The sequence below is a fragment of the Platichthys flesus genome, chromosome 14 (genome assembly GCF_949316205.1).
Source record: "Platichthys flesus chromosome 14, fPlaFle2.1, whole genome shotgun sequence".
NCBI lineage: Eukaryota > Metazoa > Chordata > Actinopteri > Pleuronectiformes > Pleuronectidae > Platichthys > Platichthys flesus.
In genome coordinates this window covers 14,404,468-14,418,068 of record NC_084958.1, presented here as the reverse complement: position 1 = coordinate 14,418,068, position 13,601 = coordinate 14,404,468, and the positions used below count along the sequence as shown (strand labels likewise).

At 44.5% G+C, this 13,601-nt stretch overlaps 2 protein-coding genes across 6 annotated transcripts in view; one reads left to right on the top strand and one right to left on the bottom strand.

The window, feature by feature from the left end:
• Positions 1–4,210, top strand: part of clcn2a (chloride channel, voltage-sensitive 2a) — a 35,107-nt gene extending 30,897 nt beyond the window's left edge. For all 4 annotated transcript variants that reach the window (XM_062404807.1, XM_062404806.1, XM_062404805.1 and 1 more), the window contains 5 exons: positions 87–149; positions 486–524; positions 657–761; positions 1,007–1,093; positions 1,207–4,210. In XM_062404807.1, the coding sequence (XP_062260791.1) occupies positions 87–149; positions 486–524; positions 657–761; positions 1,007–1,093; positions 1,207–1,722 (810 nt within the window). In that variant the 3' untranslated portion in view covers positions 1,723–4,210. The remainder of the gene's footprint in view (positions 1–86; positions 150–485; positions 525–656; positions 762–1,006; positions 1,094–1,206) is intronic.
• A 65-nt stretch (positions 4,211–4,275) lies between these two features.
• On the bottom strand, positions 4,276–13,067 carry fam131aa (family with sequence similarity 131 member Aa). Of its 2 annotated transcripts, none has more exons than XM_062404810.1 (5): positions 12,068–13,067; positions 6,619–6,730; positions 6,334–6,516; positions 5,395–5,532; positions 4,276–5,239 (listed from the first exon to the last, which is right to left on the bottom strand). In XM_062404810.1, exons 2-5 carry the CDS (start codon positions 6,707–6,709, stop codon positions 4,704–4,706), a joined length of 948 nt encoding a protein of 315 aa, XP_062260794.1. In that variant the 5' UTR covers positions 6,710–6,730; positions 12,068–13,067; the 3' UTR covers positions 4,276–4,703. The 2 variants fall into 2 exon arrangements, with proteins under 2 accessions (XP_062260794.1, XP_062260793.1); XM_062404809.1 differs by lacking the exon at positions 12,068–13,067 and adding an exon at positions 7,557–7,697.
• Between the last annotated feature and the right edge of the window lie 534 nt (positions 13,068–13,601).

Below are 13,601 nucleotides of genomic sequence, written 5' to 3'. Positions count from 1 at the left end.
GCACCAAGTTAAAAGTCTAAAACTGTCCGTTGTCACTGATGTTGTGTTAACGTGCTGTGTTGATGCCTTTTCTCCCTGATTGGAAGAGCCCGGTTGGGCCAGCTCCTCCTGAGAAGAGGAAACCCAAACGAGTGAGGATCTCCATGGGGGTAAGATTGTCTGCCGCCTGGAAACTGTTGCTTGGTAAAAGTGTGTCATGTGCCATCTAGTGGCTGGCTGCAGTGTAGGCCATAAATCCTGCCTCCTCCATGTAAGTGGATGGGACATAGACTGAACTAAAGAGTCCCGTCAATTAATTTGAGTTTGATATTTGATACTATAAAAAATGGACAGTCGATATTGGCTCCCCATTGGTCGACCGTGCATGTTGCATGGGACCTCGCGGCTGTGGCCCCATTCCCCGATCGCTGCTGCTACTGCGATAATTTATAAACAGTCTGTGGTTGATATACTGTAGTTATTGAACATAGTATATGTTCTTTTAGGACTCAACTGAAGTAGAAGATTGTATGACTCTAACAGAGGTGAGACTTAACACACATGTATATATATGTGAATATATATATACCGGTATATATGAATATATATATACAAAATTGAGTTTTCAAACCAACAGTGTTGGAGTTTTCAGTGTCTCGTTGTTCTCCTCGTTTCAGATAGCAGAGTGGGAGGAGCAGCAGCTCGATGAACCGGTGGACTTCAAAAACTGCAAGATTGATCCTGCTCCCTTCCAGCTGGTGGAGCAAACATCTCTGCATAAGGTAACATGAAAACAAAGAGCACTGAGAACACTGAAAACTAAACTCTCAGTGTCAGTGCTTTGACTGGAGATCGGATAAATGGATGAACCATATCAGAAAATGTACTCAAATTACATATACTCTTTCCAGCCAAGTTGCACATGGTTTTCCTTCACATTGGCTCCCTTCCCCCCCTGAAATGTAAATAAAGCCCCTCTGTATTTGAGTCTGTAACCAGGTAACAACCCATCTCTCCTCCTCCACAGACTCACACCATCTTCTCTCTGCTGGGTCTGGATCACGCCTATGTGACCAGCATGGGACGTCTGGTTGGAGTGGTCTCTCTCAGAGAGGTGTGCATGTGTATTTCCTTCAGTTGTTCAGATCTTATTTTCTTTACCCGATGATTAAACCTCCTCCTCTCTCTCCCTCCTCCCTTTCTCTGCCACCGCCGTCGGCGCTCCAGTTGCGTAAGGCCATCGAGGGCTCAGTGACAGTGACTGGAGTGAAAGTGCGCCCTCCGCTGGCCAGTTTCCGTGATAGCGGGAACAGCACAAACGTATCTGAGGTAACTGAACTACACAAGCTGTGCATCCGCCACAGGGGGCTCTCGTTGCCCCGGGAACCCACCCCCCCTGACGTGGTGAACCAACCCGATCTCCAGTACAAAGAGATCCCCGTCAACTTCTCAGACCAGACCAATTTGCAGTTTGAAACCAGTCCCGGCGACGTTACAAACCAGTCGTCAGAGTTGGTGCTCCAGGAGAGTCCCTCATTCACAGAGGACCAATCAGAGTTCACGTTTGACTGCAGCCCCTCCCACACTGAGGAATCAGAGATTGCCTGTGACTATGACCCGCCCACCCCCACTCCTGAGCCGGACGAAACAGAGCAACAACATGACCCGCCATCTCTATACAAGGACCAATCAGAACTTGAGGAAGAGTGTAGCCCCGCCCACACGGAGGATCTGTCAAAATGATCTGATCCGTCCTGTCGTCTCAATGTTGACGTTTCTTATGTTCGTAGAGGTCACACTCACCAACAAGTCCAGCCTGGATACCTGCGATTCTAGCACTGTGGCGTGAGTGGGTTTTGTGTCTGTGCAGATGCCTATTTTAAATGCTAAATCTGGTTTTAGTCTATATTTCTTTATCGTCCACAAATCCTGTGAGAAGACCAAAATCAATACTTTTGTAGGACTGCACTGATTTAGTTTTACACGACATGAGTCAGCGGCGTTTGGAACACGTTTGAAATTGAAACGATCAGACGATGTGGAGTCAGAGAGGAGGGATCCTATAAGGCCTCTCCTGCCTTTACCCTCTCCGACTAACCTATAAACTGTAAATAAAGATGGACGACATGACTGCTCCCCAAAAGTGAAACCAAATTATCTTCCTTACCCTTGGTGGCTGGCCATGTCCCATCCACTACTAAAATGGCCCTCATCAGAGAGCATACATCCACTGAGGCCTGACAATCCCCTTAAAGGTAAAGTGATCAAAAAAGACTCAATGTCTGGATCCGCACCGAAGTTTAACCAGTTCTGTCTTGGCTCCTGTCCCATCCCTCCACCAAGTTTCCTGAAAATCTGCTCCGTGAAACCTCCTTGGCGTAGGCAAGCCTGGAGGAGGTGTGAATTATGACCTATAGAGCAGCCAGGCACCAGGGGGCGATCAAGACACTTTGGCTTCACTTTTGAAATCTTGTGTCTATGATTTGAATGTGTTTTTATTCATTTTGGGACAACAACAGAACTCTATGGTCCGGTTGAATAAACTATATTATATGAGTATTTATAGAAGTATAATTTATATGTTATTTACTACATAAACTATATTTGGTTACACAGAAAAATACTAGTTTGGTATTTTCGTTTGAGTGACGGCAATAAGAAATATGGAATATCCCCAGGTTTATCTTTTTACTCTTTTTGTGTGTGTGTGTGTTAAGTGTGTGTGTGTGTGTGAGAGAGAGAGACACCTTCCTTGCCATGCTCAAATCTGGTCCCGACTCATTATTGGATTCTAAACAAACAAAGCTCCTTTAACACATAACATAAGTCACATGACATAGGTCACATGCAAATAGCGGCGAGCGATAAACGGGAGCAACTCACAAGAGGAAAAAAGACGTAGAAAACGATCTTAATGAGCACATGATGGTATGAATATATAAACGTCTGCCTATTCACAGCATTGGACTGATGCACCACAGGGTTGTTGGCCAATGATGTTAATATATATATATAAACAGGAATAATAATACTGTAAAAGCAACAGTTTCATTGCTACTTAGTTTGCAACACTCAGCAGTTACAACGTCACGGCCTCTAGAGCAGTTTGTTTTAATATCTAGTCGTTTTCAGACATGAACTCCGGAGAACGTCAGCAAAACTGGGTCCGGATCTTCCCCACACATTAGCTCATTTGGACATTCCTCGGAGTTCCTAACTTAGTTCTTAGTACCCCTCCGGAGAATGTCAGGAGGTCATCCTGAGTTCAGTGCATGTTTGAAAGCAGCTTAAGATATCAGCCCCAAAAACCCGCCATTAGCCAGGATTGGTTCACATGACGACAAATGCAGCTGCTTCCAAAGGTCCACCCGGCTCGGTTCAGGGCTCCGATTAAAGCTAGAGCACATTGTAATTACCATGAATCTAATTTAGTGCACATTAGGGGCTGGATCGCTAAGGGCACATGTAGACCGCCAGTCAACCGAACAGCCCACACATCACTACATGAATTTAACGTGTTTCTAGCACGATAAAGGAACAACTGTTGAGCTCCTTGTGACAGGAAGCTACTGGCTGTACAGAGCGCACACTCACACAAACACACACACACACTTATATGCACACATGTACTGTATGCGGCCTGTAGATATTTACCACCTTGATATGTTACACATATCTTTATGACAAATTAAATTCCTTCTGGCCTCAGACGCAGTGATGAGAAATGTAAATGCTGTACGAAGCACAAGTCCAAAAACTGTCGTGCGTGTGTGAGTCCGTGTCACGACCTTCAAATGGGTTTTAGCTTGACGCGACGATTTTGAGCCATATTTTAAATCTTACGTGGCGACATCCCGACTCGGGCTCATATTTACTTTGTCTTTGTTTGTGCAACAATTCTATTAATGTCCTAACTTTTTTTCGTTTGCATATGGAATGTGAAGTAGTGCTCGTCATATAAGAAAACGTATAAGGAGTTCAATGTAGAGAGTGTATAAGCGCATTTGCAGCGTATCTAGTTAAGCAATAAGTCTGTAGTATCTCCCTTTATATGGCACTGGCCTGTATATGCTTTGTACATATGAAAATACACGGATGAGAGCTCCATACACGCTCTGTACAGAGGAGAATTATGCATTTGAAATTCCAACAGCCATTGTTTCTTTTCAGAGAACATGAAATTGTTTTTTTTGTACATGAGTCAATGATTAAATTGAAAGGAAAAACTGCCTTTAAGAGAATAAATCATTTGTGTTTGTGGGAGGGGGGGGGGGCAAATAAGTTTCTGTCAAAAAGAATCATTTTTATATTTATTTATATATATGTATGTGTGTGTACGCAGGACAATCGGACATTCAGTATCAAACATAGCCCGCCCCACATGACACAGCATGACCCAGAATAAAACAACACTACAAAATATCAATAGAAAATGCAATAGCAACACAATGACTCTTCACAATAAAATGTACAAAACTCAGTTTGAACAACAGCTTTACATTCTGGTTGAGCCTGTCTGATATACTTAGATGTTCACAGCAGCGATAAACGGTTGAACGAGATCAGTACATGAGAGGCCCGAAGGCCGAGACAGAAGGCAGGGAGTGGAGGAGGGAGAGGAGGGAGGAAGAGGAGGTGGTGAGAGGTTTACATAGAAAACAGAATAGATTACGTCATATTCAGAATCAACACGGACTCAAAGAGACATAAAGATGGACAACACATCACATATAATACTCTTTATCTTCCTTTTTCTTCTCTACGTCATCCCTCCCCTCTTCCTCATCGAACGAGGCCACCCCAGAGGAGGCCCTGTCCGAGAAGAAGCTCCTCGGGCCGCAGTGCCACACCCGCGCCTCGTGGAACACGCTGCCCTCCTCGTCCTCGTCCTCTTCGTCCTCCTCTCCAGGAGACTCCGAGTACGAGGTGGAGTAGCAGGAGTCGAACCTGCCACTCCGGCCCTGAGGCCTCCACTCTGGCTTGTGGTGGATGCAGACCTCACTGTGCTCCTCCTGCGAAGGAGCCAGCCGCTTCCTGTGACAGCCCGGCCGCTCCTCTTCCTCCAGGAACGGAGGCATGCGGTCGCTGGGTAAAGTGGGTGATCTGGTCTGGGATGAATGTGGGTCACTGTGAGACCCAGGCCGACCAGAGAGCAGGCTGCTGCTGCTGCTGGAGCCAAGGGGACTGTCGGAGGGTGGCTCCTCACTGCTGCCCCCCTCAGGCTGGTGTGGGGCTGTAACAGGATTGGACGTGGTGGCGTCTGAGGGAGGAGCAAAGAGTCAGAACACCTGGGAGATGGATGGATGTTTGGGAGAAGGGGAGGGAAGAGGAGGGGTAGTGTTAGTGATGGCGCACGAAATGAAGACGATGGGTGAAATGACACAAAATTAGCAAAACGTAGGCGACTGCATATACCTGAGCTCTGGAAGGAGAAGGTGTGAGTCTGTCCGCCGCTGGAGGAGTCTTCATCAACGGAGTCTTCCTCTTCATCGTCGTCCATAGAGGCCCAAGCTCGCAGCTTGGCCTCAGCGATGGCAAACTGCTCCGCCACCCCTAAAGGAAACATGCGTCCAATTATTGCAGAATCTTCTACCAGTTTTTGACATACCTCTATTTTATGCATTATAACTTCTCATGTGAACATCACAGAAACACGCTTAATGGTTTGAAATGAAGAAGACACTTGTGCCATTAAATGTACAATAAAAAAAAAATCTAAGTTTATCGCAGATTGAATATATCACAGGAGATTCTTCTATATAAAGTAAAGGTTCATAATCTGCCTATTATTTTAATAAAGTTTTTCTTTTAAATTGCATGAAAAGTGACTCAAACTGAGTGTAACAGAAGAAAAAAACTGTTCTGAGTGAGGGTTTGAGAATAAAAAGATACAGACGTCATAATGTACTCTGTTCTCACCCCCCCCCCTCCCCACACACACTCTCCCTCCCTCCCTCTCCCTTGATCAAACCACGCCGATGTCACTTCATGGCGCCAGAGACGATGAGTCACAGCAGAACAACAGGAGCTGCAACCATTGGTGGGCAGTGAAGTGTTTTGGGAGATTGTCTAATAGGCCACCATCTGCTGCCAAGTCCAGCCGTCACCCAGGAGACGGCGCAGGGGGCGGGGCGTTTGACAGACAGGAGCTTCAGAGGATTAGTCGCGTGGCAGAAGGTGGGAGCTGAAGACGATGCTGGGGCTAAACCAAGCTGAGTGGGACAGACGTGTCCACACATGTACGTCCTGCACAGAGCCCAGCTGCAGATGCACCGCACTTGTATCTCGCCACATGAACAGAACCAGGAGAATATCCTTGGCTGAGGGTCGGTAAAGGTCACCCGGGGTAAATACCTGCAGCAAACCGGGCCTCCTTCTCTCCTTCAGTCAGATGGCAATAGGAGCTGATTTGGGAGTGGGCGGCCGGCGGGGGGTCTGCGGGTTTGGGCCAACCTTTCCACTCTATGAGGTGGGCGACCCGGCCCTGAGCCAGGGAGGTGGGCTTGGTCACATGGTCCCTCACTGCCTGCGAGATGCCTGGAGGACGACACAGAGACACAGAGGTTGACGGCCGAAGTTGGAAAGTCAAAAGAATTTCAGACATTTGTGTTAAAGAAAAAAAAGATAAAAGGTTGTCACCATTTAAGGAGGATCTGGCGAGGGCTGCGAACTCATGGATGCCGACACTTTTCCGGGAGTCTGCTGGAGATTTTCCGGACTTTGGGATCATTTCACTCTCCTCAAATTTCACCTGCAAGAAAGAATTGAATTTAGTGTTTGCAGCCAGTGCAAGACAGTAGTGAAGCTTTGTTTAATGTGTGTTTGTGATTGTGTCAGTTCTGCAGCTCCCCAGTCATTTTAGTTTGGGCAATATTTACTTTGTCCCCCTTTTTTGTGAGAAAAATTCATATAGCTTTATCTGTCTGAATAAAAATCTGAAACTCATATTCAGGTAAAGTGTATCTACCTGCTATTTCCAAGACCGTCTGTCCGTATGTGGAACATTTGTCTCTCTACCCATGGAACCACTATCGCCACCAGGCCACTTTCATAATTTGTTTTCTTTTTTTATTTCACCATATCATACTGACGCAGACATTCAAGCGGCTGCTGATCTTCAATTCCTCTTTACTAATTACAGGCTTCTTCTTTTTTTTGTTGTTGCCTTGCTTTATGTCGAGCTGAGTTATAGAGCTTTTATTTTGAAAGGTTTGGAACTTGGGTCTGAAGAGTGTGCGCTTGCTTCGCAGACATCAGACATATCCAACAATTAATGTATGAAAAATAACACAAGCTCAGTTAATAATTTAAACTCACATAGAAGCCACACACATGACATTTTATGAAAAACACTGACGATAAAATCTCTTCTGCAGATAAAACCGGTAGGATGAACACAAAGTTGTCTAACTTCACTCTGCACCATTGGCTGTTTATAAAAAGCTCTGCACACTTACAAAACAAAAAGTGACCATCTGTGGTATAGAAACTGTTTGAGGAGGGTTAGTCATCAATGACGAGGAATAACTCTGAAGTCGCTCCGGAGAACAGATCATTCCAAACAGACTCTGTCCTACCTCCCTCTGTCTCTTCCTTCTTTCTCTTCTCCTGGACCTCAGCCTCATCGTGGGAGACGCAGAACGCTGCACCAACACAACTGACAGTCCTAGCTTCGGTTTACCGGTTTTAACCACCGGGCATTCAAGCAAACAGCTATGCCCTAAATTTACCGCGCAGTCGCTAAAGCCACGGTAAGCCGGTGAAACCAGTTAAAATGATCGGGGGGTTGAAGGTGACGAGGGCAGTGGTGGCGTTCTCAATGCAACCGGGCAAACACATGGCGACTGACCAGCTCCTGCTAAGCGGCTCGAGCCCGAACTGCCTCAAAGCTGCTGATCCCTATTAAAAGTGATAGGGCTGCCTAACTAAACAAACTGCTCTTTCAAACCAAATGCTCATATGACCTCACACGGCAGATCTCGTGGTTCGGGGGAATCTGTTCCAGTAGTTCATGAGAGGGGCCTGAAATAAGGGCCTGACCTGTATATCGGCCTATGTGACACGCATATCAGTATCAGCTTATTATTTGACGAAATAAACAATGTATTAAACAACTACGCACATTTATATGTTTGTATTTTACATAAAATTTGTGTTTCCTTTTTATTCATAGTTATTTATAACACATGTTATGGTTAAACTGTGACATATCAAGCCTCAATTACCTTTCTGTCTTATAAAAGTTTGATAACAACTTCTTAAAATCTATATTCTACTCAATATCGGTACGTTCATATCGATCGGGCTCTTTTGAAATATGTCTTGTTGTTAGGGCAGAGGAGCCTTAATACAAGGACGGTACACAACACAGAGCACGTGCATGACTCAACGGATACCCTTAAGCAGATTTGCTCCCCAAGCAGCTAAGAGAGAAGAGGCTCCTGTGGTGAAAGGCTTAATGACGAAAGTCAAAAGCGACAGTGAATGTGTGTCGGAAGCAAAAACCGGCAGGTAGAGGACCTGGGAGGCAGCGATGTGAAGTCGTGAACAGAATGTTTGTGTCACTCCGTCGGAGTGGAGAGCTTAAGAGCTGCACGACACGCCTGAGAGCTGCACAGATGTCACTCATGCTAAACACATAATGAGAGCAACACACAGGGCTGGCCCTGGCAATGTTGGCGCCCCAGGCGAGATTTCAAATTTTGGCGCCTTCCCAACATACACACGCAAACTGTCATGCATCCCCAAGAAGTTTTGGACTATATACAGATGCACACATAGGCAGAAAAAATTGTAAGCTATAAAAAACAACAAAAATATATAATAAAAAATATAAAAAGAGTCTGAAATCAGCTGTACTGATAGCATATCATGGCATGTCGACCAAAATAAACATTAATGATGTCCACAATCGGGCTGATTCTTACTTCTATATTGTTCTTTCTTCTCCTCCTCTACTTTGCGGTGCTTACCGAATTGTGCACCTGATAATTTAATCTTTTTTTTAAGAGGGAAGCCGGCAGGAAATATACTTGCTTTGATTGGATTATTAGCACATCAACTCCATCCATCTCTCATGCTATGCCTTGATGTGTTGTTTCTCCGCTTCCTTTGGACTATTCCTCCATTTGATGTCCCTTCAGAGTGTCTGGTCGTACCTCAAAACCTTCTGGAGCTGTTTGCTGATATTGGCACAGAAGTCCATTGTGTGAATAGTTTGATTTTATTATTTTTTTGATGCTGCCCACTTAAAAACTGTTACTGGCTTTACAGCTGACAATGATGCACCTATATACAATACACTGTTACACAAGTACACTTCATTCTCACATTTCATAATTAATACTTGGCCTCCAGAAAATTAGTTAATGTGCGCAGACAAGTGATAGGAATCCGAAGCTGTTTTTCCAAGACATAGCACACCTAAACTTTGACGTGCATGTTTTATTAAAACTATTTCAGATAATTGAAATTCTACTAACGCATGTTGAAATTATTTAATTCTTTGCTTTTGGTTTTTAAGCTATATTAGGATTAAGGTGTAAACAGAGACAGTTTCTCTGTTTGAGAAGGAAATGCTCTTCTTTTAATATCATTGGTTCATCTACATTCTTCTAATAGATCTGTAGTTTATCTACTTGACGGTTAAGTAGATAAACTACAGATCTACTTAACCGTAGGAATACACAGGTAGGAATACACAAGTATCTACCATCGCTACAACTCGGTACCCATCATCCATATTGTGTTGTGTACGACTTTGAAGGAAGTTTTCTTCTGTTAGTACAAAACTTTTGTGTTGCTTGCACTGTATGCAGTGGAATTAATGAAAATGTTCCGCCTGACACAGTATGCTTGTTGCACACAGAGTACCTAAGGAGATGTGTTGGTAGTAACATTTAAACCAGGATGCTGTACTCTCAACGCATACTGCATGTGACTATGCAGTATTTTTTCATTAGCAAAGCTCATTCAGAACAGCTGGAGTGCAGATGAACCCAGCAGCCAGCAGGGGGCAGCCTCAGGACATCACATGGAAACAAGCAGCAGACTGTGATTCTTGAAAGGCGTCAGAAGACAAGGCTGAAAACTACTGGGTTATTCTCTAACAATAGGTTTTTAAAGCATGTTAAATCATCCAGTATCTAAAATCCAAAAATATAAAAGTAACTGTTAAGTAAGGCTGTCAAATATATGTAGGAAAGTAGAAAATCTCTGAAGTGTTTATCATAGGCAGCATGTGACACAGACACACACACATTCACACGATAATTTGTCTATACTCTCATTACGCTTAGTTCTCTTAGTTTGGGAATCAGCAGGCGATATAGCCTAATCGGTAACGTGACCATTCTCCATTAGGAAGGTACTGATTTCGAAACCCAATCCCGCCCATCTTCATGCCGGCTAAATACTGCATCCTCAAAATTGTAAGTGATTTCGATCACTTATTAACTGCCATATATCAAACAATTATTTATTTAATTAAATAAAATAATTTAATTTAAATTAAAAAGAAAAAAAAAAAAAAAAGCGCGTGCAACTCCTGCGCAATGGGGTTCTGCGCAGGATGTGTGCAATCGGCTTCTGCGCATTTCTCCGCGCTGGATCAGGGGGTTAATGATGCCGGTCTTCACAGGTGACTGACCTAGTCAAACCTGTGGCCGCCACCCCCACCCCCCCCCCCCCCCCCACAGGAAATGATGTGCTTGACAGTGTGTGTGTGTGGCCTCGGCCCAAGTATTTAATATTGGCGAGGAAAGGAGGCGGATAGCTTTTTGCGTCGCTCCGGGTGCTGCCGGCGCGTCCCGGGGTTAGAGGATGATGGTGTGACGTTACTGTATTGTTTTACATTGCATGTGTCACGTCATGATAAATCAGTCTCTTGTGCCGCCCTCTCAGCAATTTGGGCCCTAGGTAACCGCCTGTGTCACCTGTACCAGGAGCCGCTCCTGGCAACACATGTTGAGCAAGTGGAGCCCTGACACACTGACCGCAGCACCACAGATGGTCTCCTTTTAGGTCAGACAGCAGCAGCATCGTACCCTAACTTGCCTAACTTTATCTTTCTGTGTCCTCTATTCTGTAGTAGGGTGAAACCATTGTTCAGTATACAGTATATACAGTAAGTCACAAAAGATTCGAATGATATAGGTTATTTTATTTTACATGAAAATATTTTACAAGAAAAGGTGACATGGAAACAAATTAACTGTCAGTCATCTTTTCTTTTCTTTTTTATAAACATAAACACGGTCTCTTATTAACAACACTAACATAAATAGGTCCGTTTATGAAGAATTGTTATTTTCTGACCTTTTTGGATGCAAACAATGTGCTTCAATTAGACACAATAAAAACCAACATATTCAATGTTGTGTGGCTTTGCTCAAAGCTACAAAGCTAATAGTAAACGATGAATGCCTTAAAGGGGCAACGTACTGAATCAGGAATTGAGCATGTGTGTTTGACACATAATTGGCCCCTCTGGGTAAATAGAGGCCCCTCTATGGCCCCTGGTCTTGTGTCTATTTGCCACGGTCCACTCCCCGCCGAGGATAACATGATGTTACACTGAACATGTCTGACTGGAGCGATGCCTCCTCCTATGACATCACCAGAGCTGCAGCTGTGAGGATGAGACTCTCACCTTGCAGGAACAACAAGTGGGAGCGAGTGGAGCCAGTGTGTGGGCAGCCCGAGCCTCGCACATGGGATGGATGTATGTATGTTTAGATATATTAATGGATGGATGGAGGAATTAATTGATTAATGGATAGATGGATGTATGGATGAATTTATGTATGTATTATTGATTGATGTATGGATGAATGAATGAATGGATGGAGCTTCAGAGCTGTTGGGATGAGTTGCTGCTTTTTTTTATGGAAACGAAGCACTGAAGCGCTGAAGCAACATGAGCGGTTGACTGACCCACTGCAGGGTAAAGGCCTGTGGGCTGCAGTTAGAACTGAGCGGAGAATCACGCGCGATGCAGCAGCGCGTCTCCTGGCAACCCTAAGAAGTCTGCATCTCCTTTCCCTCCACATGCACCCGCGGCTGCAGCACGATCACGCGCGGCACCTACCTGTAAGCGGGACCGCGGCAGCTCATGATAATGCGCTTGATTCCTTCTCCAATCCGATCAACAGATGACACAGCGCGGCTCGTCCTCTTGCTGCTGCTGCGGGCTCTGCGGTGCAGCCTCAGCGCCTCTCGTCCATCACATCCCCCGGTCTCCAGCATCACATCCCCGGCTCACAGGCACCATTTGTTGCTCGGTGGATGCGGCTTGTGCACAGACTCCGTCCAAATGTCTCCCGATGGCGCGCGTCATCAACGTGAGGCGGTGTCACATCTTCTCCTCCTCCTCCTCCGCTGCTCCGAGTAAAACACTGCAGCTCCTACACGGCATATTTGATTTTATTCCACTCATCCTCATCAGCAGTTATTTAGAAACACATTCAACATGCATGCAGGGCTCCTCATCATCTGCTGCAGTCTGGAGGAAGAGGATGAATCGGAAAGAAATCTGAATGTCTGAATTCAAAACTTGCAGTCATTGGCGGAGTCCAGGGTTTCTTTTCTCCATCAGGGGCCGCAGGTTACAAAGAGGGGCCAATATATGTCCCAAAGCCGTATCCAGACATGGCCTCCACAGGACGCCATGTATTTTCATCTGGAGATATTTGCAGTTTCTTTAAATGTCATCGGTCCACTCACTTGCGAGGGATCCCCCTGCCCCCCCCCCCCACCTGCAGGGTGCATAGAGACACAGCAGCCCTGGGGCACCAGGCCTACAGGGGCCGCTGAATTCACCAAATCCACTGTGTGTCCATGTGGTTCGAGTGTGTGACTCAGGCACCTGTGCCAAGTGAAAAGAGGAGGGATTCTTTTCTCAAAGGAATTCTTCTTTGACGACTTTGATATTTCATTTCACGTGGGGGGTAGTTCTATATTAAAAGGATGGTAGAAAGTATTTTGTTTTCTAGGTCAGCACCAAATTGCACGATGCACACTTGTCACAGGTCAGTCCCCTACACACGAGTTGTAGAAAAACAGTAAGTTAAAGAAAGTGAAAAAATGTTTATCTGATCTGCCACTTTGTCCGGATCTATTTAAATGTGTCGGGTTAATTCTCAGCCCAAATCACATCCTTCCTAGTTTTCGGCTATTTCTGCCACAAAATTCACTGGGACACATAACAGGTTTCAAACAGACTTGTACAAAACTCTGCTCTGCAACTTAATAAGTCCTTTATTTGCAATGTTCCGTTACCTCATCTTTCCAGTTTCAGATGCAAAAGAAGCATAATTTCTTAAATAAAGAAAGCAAAAAAATATTTACAAAATTCCAATAAAACTAATAATCAATGGATTATCTAAAGAACCTCTGCATCTGGACAACTGCTGTTGGAAAAGAGATACACTGCAATTATATCAGCAATTTATTGTTTCTGAAAAATAAAACTGGGAAAAAAAAAGTTTTTATTATTATGTATTTACAGAACACTCCTGAAATGTATTTCCACTTAAAGTAGAAAAGGCTTTCGGATCGTTTCTGTGGGTATTTTTTTTTCTTTTTTCTTTTAACTTGTTATATTTCATCAAGTTAATTTTCTG